This window comes from Trichoderma citrinoviride (genome assembly GCF_003025115.1).
Source record: "Trichoderma citrinoviride strain TUCIM 6016 unplaced genomic scaffold BBK36scaffold_1, whole genome shotgun sequence".
In the NCBI taxonomy this organism is placed as follows: Eukaryota; Fungi; Ascomycota; class Sordariomycetes; order Hypocreales; family Hypocreaceae; genus Trichoderma; species Trichoderma citrinoviride.
Window position 1 is genome coordinate 1,884,701 of NW_020194709.1, and position 10,240 is coordinate 1,894,940.

A 10,240-nucleotide genomic window follows, 5' to 3' on the forward strand; every position below is an offset into this window, starting at 1 on the left:
GTCGACGCTGCATCCAACGTTTTCCTCTCTGCACACCTTTGGCTCAATCGGCCCCACCCTGGGCAGTATTGGCGAGCCCTGTACCAAGAGCAGATTTCCTTGACGAAGCTCGAGACCGCTCTGATATGGTGATTGTGATATCAAGCCTTGATCTAGAATCATAGCCCATTCCAGAGCTGGGAGCCAGCCAAGAGCCGCATATCTAGTGCTGCGATGGCGCCCCAGCGGGACTATTACGCTGACTTGGGCCTGACCCCATCGGCAGATGTCGTGGAAATCAAGAAGCAGTTTCGAAAGCTAGGTGTGTAACAAAATCGTCCTTCTCGGATGCCCGTCCCCGAAATTGATTATTCTAACCATCGAGTACAGCTCTGAAATACCATCCCGATCGAAATCCTGGCCGAGAACAAGAAGTCAACTCGCAGTTTCAGATTATCCAGGCTGCCCACGAGATATTGAGCGACCCCGAGGCTAAAGCCAAGTACGATGCTACTCTTCTACGGTCCGCTTCCAGCCGCTATCCGGGCGCCTCGGGTGTGAGAGGAAATCCGTGGTCGAACGTTAGCCAGCAGTTCCCTGTACCACCGCGACGGAACGCACCGCGAACTACCACTTCAGGGCCCCAAAGGTGGAATGAGAGGTTCTCAGCTGGTGTGCCACCGACTGCGAAGCAACAAGCATCAGCGGCAACGGCTGCTCGAGCTTTCGAAAGCATGCGGAAAGGCGGTGCTAAGAGCCGCCCGCAAGAACGAGCTCCTCCCCCTCCACCGCCGCCTCGCAACCCTCCAACGCCTCCTCCCCGAACTGAGGCTGCCAAGAAGAGAGCCGAAGCATCATTCGGGGCTAAGAAGGCCGGCTACTATCCTCGATCAAACACTCCTGGCGACGAGCCCCCAGTCATCAACAACAACTATTCCACTCGCGCCAGCTCTGCGCGGACAGCGCCTGCGCCCAAACCCGACCCTGTGGCCGATCCCTTGGCTCAGTTCAGACAATGGAGCGGCAATGAAGAGGCCGCCAGAAACTCCGCCAAGAGCTCCCCGAACATCAATACTGCGAGCGAGAAGACCAATCCTTTTGACAGTATGCCGTCGAGTCGGGCAAAAGGCACCAGAGAGGCTTCAGAGTCAGCGGGACCATCAACAGCTCCCAAGCGTCCCAGCCCTGATGTAACGCGAAAAGAGACTGCGAATGAATCCCAGGGAAAGCCAGATGGACCCGGAGTTGAAGCAAGACCTCGAGCTGTACCTGTTCCCCCCAGCTCGCGGCCTGCTGCATCATTCAAACCCCAGACAGAGGCGGCGACGTCCACTACTGCCGCACCAAATGGCAACATGTTTACCACTAATCAGTCACCCAATCCTCCCACAACCAACGAACCGACTACACGTAAGTGATCTGCTGGATCTCGCTTACTCCAGGAGCCATGGCTGACCCTTTCACCTCAGCTTTCAACAATCGTCCGAGCACAGCCAAGGAGACAGGAGAGCCCTCAATGTACGCAACACCCGTGAAGTCCAATCCGTATGGCCCTTCATCGTGCCTCAAAAATCAATATGTCAATTCACCCCAAGCGACCACAACACCAAAACACAACAACATGGCCGAAGTCGGCCCCGAATACAGACCATGCGGCCCAAGTGGAAATCGCCATGCAGTTCACAATCTCTCCCCCTTTGAACAGGAGCAGTACAAAATCTTGAAGTTGCTCATCAAGAACCGAGATGCCCCTGTTTTGACGCCAAGAAATGAATCACTTCACAGCACCCCTAACCTTGAGAAACCTGCTGTAGAGAAATCGAGCGCTAACAGTGTCTTGCCGAATAGCTTCAGCTTTAACTTGGACGAAGAGACCTTTACCCCCAGCCCTCCAAGGACATCCCGATTCAGAAAGAGTACTAGTGCCGACGGGATCAACACGAACTTCGTCGCGGACGAGTCTTCTGCAACCTGGCAGTTCAGTGCTGGGAGTGGGGATAACAACCCTCCTCCTCCTCTGAACCGTTCTCAGTCAGACAGCAGAGCAGGTCGCCGCTCGCCTATCAAACGCCGACCGGTTCCCAGCCCAAAGGTTCCCGACCCTGGAGCTCAAGTGCCTCAGAATGGATTTGACGCGGAAAGCTGGAACTCCATGTTTGGCCCCCAAACGTTTGCCCCTCCGCCCGCCACTCCCAAAGCATCAGTGTCGCCCACACGGCAGGGTCGGTCGACCACGCGAAAGACAACGAGAACTACGAGGCCCTTGGCCGGCAATGCTGCCATTGTTGAGGAATATAGCGAAGAAGAAGAACACTATGTCTGGACTGGCCGCAAAAAGGATCCAAAGTCTGCACCGGTTGACAGCCCCCAAGCAATGGATATTGATCCACCATTGACTGCCTCTCCGGCTGCGGCTCATACTCCTACTCCGCCTCCTCCCGGAGCAGCTGCCACCGCGGCGACTCCCGCCACGACCTTTTCTGCGACTCCTCCTGCTACCCAGCCCCAATCCCAGTCTCAATCTCATCCCACGGCTGCTAGAAATATTCCCGTCGAACCATCACGGCCGGAATGGCGACCTGGAAACGTGACGGGACTGGGCCACGTGTATGAGCAGGCCGAAGAAAGGAAGCCGATGCCTGTCAACTTCCAAGGTTCTGAAGATAGCGAAGAGTTCCGAGCGACCTTTGAAGACCTCAAGAATGTGGCACCTTTTGCCCCGCCCAAGGCCGGCCTCAAGTCGTTTACTGATTTGAAGGATAGCCTGCCCTTTGAGAGCAAGGCGTCAAGCGAACTTCACCTCGATATTCCTGAGGCACATCCACTGGTATTTCCTGAGCCCCCGGCTGCACCCAGACTCCCGCCCACTGTTGCAGTGGACGGCGTGAAGCCAAACGTTGCATCATGGACCAAATATCTCGAAGAGTTCGAGGGATACCTCCGCCTCTGGGACATGTTCAACTCGCAGGTGGTCGACCACTTCGCCACCCGAAAGTCTAACATTTTGCACACGAGAGCCTCAAAGGGCTATTCATTTCTGGCTGCCAGGGGTGATGCCGATGTTGTGGAGTATCATAATTGGGTAGAGCAGGACAACGGAGTCCGCCGAAGGTGGTTGGCAGCTTGCGAAGAGCACGAGATGCGGTTCAGAGAGTTTATGGCGTTCAGGGAAAAGATGAAGTCGACGACATGAATGGAGGGGCGACCGTCTTTTTCCCGTCCTGGCTTCGATCAGGACTCTAGTCGATATTCCCCATGAGCACCACGCAGCGGCCGAATCTTTTCATGTTCACTATATATTTGCCTGGTCTGCTTTTTCTGGTAGCAAGTTCGATACCCATATCACTGGCTGAGGCATATTCATGGATTGTTAAGCACAGGGCTTCCTTCTTTCTTCAGTACACTGGTTTTCATGATTCTTTTTTTCGTCTGTTTTTGATGGGGGGAAGGGACGTGGGCGGTTCACTCGGTATTGACGATCTTTCTGGTTTTCGGAGCAGCTATGGATTTCAGCTGCCGGGGTGTCTGCCGGTTATATGTGTACAGTAGGAAGGGTTTGTTCCGCAATGTATGTTGGAGTCCGCAAATTCAGTGCAGGAGAAGTCACTTTGTGCTACGGTAAAGCGTGCTAGGATTCTACTCCTAGGCTTCCTTTGCGAAGATGTTATTTTTGAGTCACTTCGTGTCATGATAGAGCGTCCTGGCATTTGTGAACTTCTGTTCAGAAGACATCCTAAAAAATGTTATTCTTCAAATGCCCTTCACTTTCGCTTCAGAATGTGATTGGTGGCCAGATCCGACTCTAACTTGAGAGGTTGCCGAAAAGTGAATCCGTCGAAATGTGAGGATTCTCTGAGCGAAATGTCATTCACTCTGCCTCTTGTCCATGTTTACTTGGATGGCACGTTTCGCCCTTGGCCAACTCCTCACATCTACAAGAGTCATATTTTGTTTGCTTCATCCATCCACCACGTTTCATTCTCCAACCGACCGTGAACAGAGTCTTGACGACCATAGCTGTCTTCCACAGTCTCAACCCAAATCAACATCGCATCACACAAATGGATCCATCCGGCCAAGACAAAGGCACCATGGCCTGGACGGAAGAGGCAAAAGTACGCAGCATCTTGAAGCTGTCTCGATCTTACAACACAAAACGTGGAATTTACATGCTGACTGACATCTGTCACCTCTATAGTTTCAGTTCCTCCTGCGTATCGTGGCCCAACTCAAGGGCGACGGCCGCGGCACAAGCATCAAGTGGGAGAAGATTAACATCCCCGGCCGCACCGTCAAGAGTCTGCAGAATATGTGGACCAAGATAAATAAACAGATCAGCGACTTTGAAGCGCGCGAGAACAGTGCTGAAGGCTCGGCCGCGGTGTCGCCCGCTCAGCCGCGCAAGAGGGGACGCCGTAAGTGACGGTTCCTCCCCCTGATTCCTCCAAATAACTTTAGATGGATACTTGTTGGTATGGGTAGATGGCTAATGTGTTTGGATTATCTAGCTGGCAGGAAGGCCTTGAACAAGGAGGCAGGCTTGGGCGATGAGGGCGTTGATGATGAACAGCTTGATGTTAAGCCGATGATGAAGAAGCGTGGTGCCGAAGGTATGTATAAGCCATGGCCGGTTCGAGGGATACAAACATGACACTGACACCGCTTAGATGCGGATGATGAGAAACGTGGAACAGGCAAGAAGCGGTCCAAGGTCAAGACTGAAATCATGGCTGAAGACGCCGTTCGGTTCAAGAATGAGGAAGTTTGAGATTCTTGCAGAATACCTCTCAGTAGAGATGGATCAGGGATAGTGTAAGGAGACACATGGCAGAAAACTGTAGGCTATGGATGACTGGAGATGAATACGATGGATGTGGATTACGGAATACCTATTCGATGGTTTGCCCTATAGTTTCTTACAGCAATATTGGCGGCATTGTCTTTTACCAGATAACAAGTGTGAATCTGTTTATGATGAGTCAGGCACAAATCACACGATCACGTTGAGGAAGATAACTAAGAAGGGAGGTGGCTCTCTCGTCGTAGTGAATGTAACGCTGCGAGTGTGTCCCTGTAACTGTATGTAGTTAAAGTGTACTTCGTATGCATGTAGGTGAGCGATCTCCCACTTTTTCCCGCAGATCAGCTGGCCGGATTTTTGCTTGATGGGACTATCCTAAAACTTGGCGATTACGTGCATACGAGGAATTTACTAGAGGAGGACTACCGGGCCGTGGTCTAGTGGCATTGGATATACCAGTGGTAGCGGGAGGTTTTGCCCCTCCTCCTCCCCTGAGAGATATGCAGGCTTGGTGTTGTGACCCGTTTACAAGGGCGGACGGGGCGGAGAAGCTGCGGTTTCGGTGTGTGTGTAAGTGGGAGGTGTGTATGAGAGCTAGAGGGTCAAGAGGGTGTTGGATGGTATTTTGGGGAGATGGGGGTGACGACATGTGGGAGCTCGATGCAATGATCTATGGGTTCTTTTGTCCCTTTCCAAGATGGAGAGGTATGATTCGAGTAGGTATGAGATACGTACCCTGTCTGTATTATTTGTATCACCGCTGATGAAAAGGAGGCCAAGGGGCGTAGAAGGGGAAAAGGCAAGCAATGACGACGACGGCAGTGTTGCTGGTTCGAGATGGGTGGCGTTGGTAGTGATTGGGGGGGAGGGCTTGTGGGATTGACATGGGGGGAGGGGGGACTTGTCAGATGGGAGGTAGGAAAAGGTGGTGTGAATGGATGGAGGGTTGGAGCCTTGGGAGTCTTGATCGCTTTCACCTGTTCTTGGTTGGCTGCGGAATGGGAGCACAAAGATAGGATCAATAGAAGGGGGGAGAAAAGGGGGTTGATTTGGTGTTGTCTGTCATAGTTGAGCTCTTTGGGCGACTTACCCCGGACTTGGATATTTCAAAGCTGGGCGTCTATCTGAACTCGGGGCATCACTTTCTCAGTCACCTCTAGTCGTGTCTAGTATGTACAATCTGGAGTGCAGTGACAGGGGCAGGCCAAGACGAGGAACCAGGGACAAGATGCCTAGGTACTCGACAGTCCATGGCATATGTGCGTCAGAATGGATCGTGCTGGCTTCTCTAGCGGCTCCTTTACCACTGCCTGATAGGCCGAAGCAGGCGGCTACTATCCAGTTCTTGTATTCTTCACACGATAATAGGCTGGCCAGAGACCGAGTGGTGTGTGTGTACCTTGAGAGACTCGCGCAGGCCCTGGCCCGGCGAAGTTGTTAGTGCAATACTTGCGAACCCTTACTGACGTCGCTCACGATCAGGTACCGCGTACCCGCAGCAGCCTGCCTGCTGATCCACCTTTTTTTTCTCCACGACTCCAAAAAGGCTGCATAACGAGTTTTGCCCAAGACGAGCCGACATCACATGGGCTGCCCTGCTCTGCTGCCAATTGCTGCGTCCACCACCATCTTTTCCTCCGCCTCGCCGCCTCTGCTTGCGCGCTGCCTCTTGGACATCACGCGCTCCATTGACCTCTGCCGCGTCGTTGATGCGCTGCGACCCTACGCGACACGCCCGCGAGCCCTGCGAGAACGAGAGCCGCCGCGAATCGCTTCCACCCCGCGGTCGAGCGCCAGCACCAGCACAAGCGCAAGCCGTCGATGCGCGATAGGCGCTGTCTGCTGCCTTAATCAGAGAAGCACTTTGTTTATAAAGCGAGGCGCGTGCCGACCTTGAATATCCTTTGCTTCAGCCCGTCGCTTTCTTTCAGCTTCTTACTTGCGTCCAACCGCCGAAACGCGGTTTGCCCGAACAGCGGAGCCGGAAAAAAGGGCGACGATCAGAGGCAGAGAAAGGCCTTGTACGTCATATAAACAAGGGACGAGCGCCTTTTCACAGATTATACGGCAAGCTCCGTCAGAGCTTCAGGGGTGAATCAACAAACACGACCAAGAAGAACGACAAACACGATGAACAGGACAACGACTTCGGCGGGGGGCAAGAGGAAAGCTCACGAGTCGCCCCAGACGACGCCCCCAGCCAAGCGACCAGTCAACGGCAGCAGCAAGCCCGACGTAGACCTCGATATGACCGTTCCCGACATCTCCATCGACGAAGTGAGCTACGACGAGGAATCCGATGCCGGCAGCGACATCCATCCCCATGCCCACTACATCGGCACTCCCGGCAGCCTCGGTGAGTGGCAGGACACGATCCAAAAGGTCGTCCGCAACGTTGTCGCGATCCGATTCTGCCAGACGTGCGCCTTCGACACGGATCCCGCCTTGACGAGCGAGGCCACTGGCTTCGTCGTCGACTCAGAGAGAGGGTATGTGCTATGGCGTGCTGCTTAGGTGTTTGTTCTTGGGTTTTGCCCACCCAACCCCTGATTATGCCAGTCGTTCCCCGTATGAAATCTACCTCGCTGACATTCTTCTCGCGTCTAGTTACATCTTGACGAACCGTCACGTTGTCGGATCTGGTCCCTTTTGGGGACATTGCGTGTTCGACAATCACGAGGAGGTCGACTGCTACCCCGTCTATCGCGACCCTGTTCACGACTTTGGCATTCTTCGATACGACCCCAAGGCGATCAAGTACATGCATGTGGATGGTCTCACCCTGAGTCCCGACCTAGCAAAAGGTGCGTTGAGAGTATAGCGGAAAGTGGAGTGGGTATAGGGATCACGGACATGCGTTTGCTGACCTATTGATGATGTAGTGGGCACGGAGATTCGCGTCGTCGGAAACGACGCTGGTGAAAAGCTGAGTATCCTGTCGGGTGTCATCAGTCGTCTGGATCGAAACGCGCCCGAGTATGGCGATGGGTACAGCGACTTCAACACGTGTTACTATCAGGCCAACGCCGCCGCTAGCGGTGGAAGTTCCGGAAGTCCTGTCGTGAACAAGGATGGCTGCGCCGTTGCGCTCCAGGCCGGTGGTCGCTCTGACGGCGCCTCGACCGACTACTTCCTACCTCTAGATCGACCTCTGCGCGCCCTTCAGTGCATCCAGCAGGGCAAGCCCGTCGTCCGCGGCGACGTCCAGTGCCAGTTTCTGCTCAAGCCCTTTGACGAGTGCCGCAGGCTGGGGCTCAGCCCCAAGTGGGAGTCTGCAATGAGGAAAGCTTTCCCCGAGGAGACCAACATGCTGGTCGCCGAGATCGTCCTGCCTTCTGGACCCTCCGACGGTAAGATCGAGGAGGGCGATGTCCTCATCAAGGTCAACGGCGAGCTTATTACGCAATTCATCCGCCTCGACGACATCCTGGACTCCAACGTGGGCAATACCATCAAGTTCCACCTGCAGCGCGGAGGCCAGGATATCGAGGTCGACATCGAGGTCGGCGATCTTCACAAGATTACGCCCGACCGATTTGTGACTGTTGCCGGAGCAAGCTTCCACAACATCTCGTACCAGCAGGCCCGGCTCTACGGTGTGGCAGTCCAGGGAGTCTACATCTGCGAAGCTGCGGGATCTTTCCGGTTTGACAACACCGACAATGGCTTCATTGTGCAGTCTGTAGACCAGAAGAAGGTGCCCGACCTGGACACGTTCATTGAAGTGATGAAGCAGATTCCTGACAAGGCACGGGTGGTGGTCACTTACAAGCACTTGCGCGACCTGCACACGCTGATCACGACCGTCATCTACATCGACAGACACTGGTCGGCCAAGATGAAGCTGGCCGTCCGCAACGACGTCACCGGCCTGTGGGACTTTTCTGACCTCGGTGACCCCCTTCCGCCGGTGCCCCCTGTCCGTCGGTCCGCTGCCTTCATTGAGCTGGACCACATGCCGCACCCCGGCATCGCTGCCCTGATCCGCAGCTTCGTGCATATCAACTGCACCCTGCCCGTCAAGCTCGACGGCTTCCCGAAGAATCGACGATGGGGGATGGGCCTCATTATCGATGCTGACAAGGGCCTCGTCCTCATCTCTCGAGCCGTGGTGCCGTACGACTTGTGCGATATCACCGTCACCATTGCCGACTCCATCATCGTCGAGGGCAAGGTCGTCTTCCTGCACCCGCTGCAAAACTACACCATCATCAAGTACGATCCCGGCCTGGTGGACGCGCCAGTCCTCAGCGCCCGGCTTAGCGACCAGCACCTCACCCAGGGCGCCAAGACGTACTTCTTGGGCTACAACAGGATCGGACGAGTCGTGCACGGGTCTACCAACGTGACGGAAATCACGGCGGTGGCCATCCCGGCCAACTCAGGGGCGCCACGCTATCGCGCCGTCAACGTAGATGCCATTACGATTGACAGCAATCTCGGGGCGTCGTGTGGCAGTGGTGTGCTCGTCGCCGAGGACGGGACCGTGCAGGCTCTGTGGCTGCAGTATCTCGGAGAGCGTAATCCCAGCACTCAGAGGGACGAGGAGTACCACTTGGGATTGGGCACGCCCACTCTGCTGCCCGTCATCTCCGCCATTCAGCAAGGAGAGATACCGAAGCTGCATATGCTCTCGGTAGAGTTCCGATCCATCCACATGTCGCAGGCGCGCGTAATGGGCGTCTCGGACGAGTGGATCAACAAGGTTACACAAGCCAACCGTTCTCACCACCAGCTGTTCATGGTGAGCAAGCGGACATTCGAGCGGGTGAACCAGCCGGTCTCGCTGCTTGAGGGCGACGTGGTGCTGACGCTCAACGGCAAAATCTGCACCACCATTTCCGACTTTGACGTGATGTACTCCAACGAGACGCTGGACGCCGTCATTGTGCGCAACTGCGAGGAGCTGCAGCTCCAGCTGCCGACCGTCACGGCCGAGGACATGGAGACGCACCACGCTGTTTCGTTCTGCGGAGCCATCTTCCACCGCCCACACCTGGCCGTGCGCCAACAGATTAGCAAGCTGCATAGCGAGGTCTACGTTTCGAGTAGGATTCGCGGTTCGCCGGCATACCAGTATGGTGTTGCCCCGACCAACTTCATCACCCACGTCAACGGCGAGCCGACGCCGGATCTTGATTCATTCATTGCGGCGACGCGGAAGATTCCTGACAACACCTGTATGTCTTCCCTCCCCCCCTTTTGCCTGCCGTCTTACTGCAAGAGAACTTTGAGCTGACCTGCTACACAGATTTCCGCCTCAAGGCAGTCACCTTTGACTCAGTGCCCTGGGTGATCACAATGAAGAAGAACGATCATTATTTCCCCACCATGGAATGGATCAAGGACAGCAACGAGCCCTGCGGTTGGCGGCGCGTCACGTACGAGGGCAACCAGGTCTTTGAAGGAGAAGCGACTGACGGAATCCCGCCGGTTGCAGGCAACTCCGAGATGGACTAG

At 55.0% G+C, this 10,240-nt stretch overlaps 3 protein-coding genes across 3 annotated transcripts; all 3 read left to right on the top strand.

Annotated features, from left to right (window-relative positions):
• Positions 1-213: 213 nt before the first annotated feature.
• On the top strand, positions 214-3,172 carry BBK36DRAFT_1107501 (hypothetical protein; the record flags this gene model as incomplete). The annotated part of the gene is made up of 5 exons (XM_024889262.1): positions 214-301; positions 370-1,169; positions 1,213-1,389; positions 1,473-1,497; positions 1,611-3,172. 5 exons carry the CDS (start codon positions 214-216, stop codon positions 3,170-3,172), a joined length of 2,652 nt encoding a protein of 883 aa, XP_024753953.1.
• An 868-nt stretch (positions 3,173-4,040) lies between these two features.
• Positions 4,041-4,747, top strand: BBK36DRAFT_1108929 (hypothetical protein; the record flags this gene model as incomplete). The annotated part of the gene is made up of 4 exons (XM_024889419.1): positions 4,041-4,094; positions 4,178-4,394; positions 4,488-4,589; positions 4,647-4,747. The coding sequence occupies 4 exons, from the start codon at positions 4,041-4,043 to the stop codon at positions 4,745-4,747; spliced, it is 474 nt and encodes a 157-aa protein (XP_024753954.1).
• A 2,163-nt stretch (positions 4,748-6,910) lies between these two features.
• BBK36DRAFT_1155430 (trypsin-like serine protease) lies at positions 6,911-10,240 on the top strand (the record flags this gene model as incomplete). Its single annotated transcript, XM_024893828.1, has 4 exons — positions 6,911-7,269; positions 7,388-7,584; positions 7,663-9,960; positions 10,032-10,240. 4 exons carry the CDS (start codon positions 6,911-6,913, stop codon positions 10,238-10,240), a joined length of 3,063 nt encoding a protein of 1,020 aa, XP_024753955.1.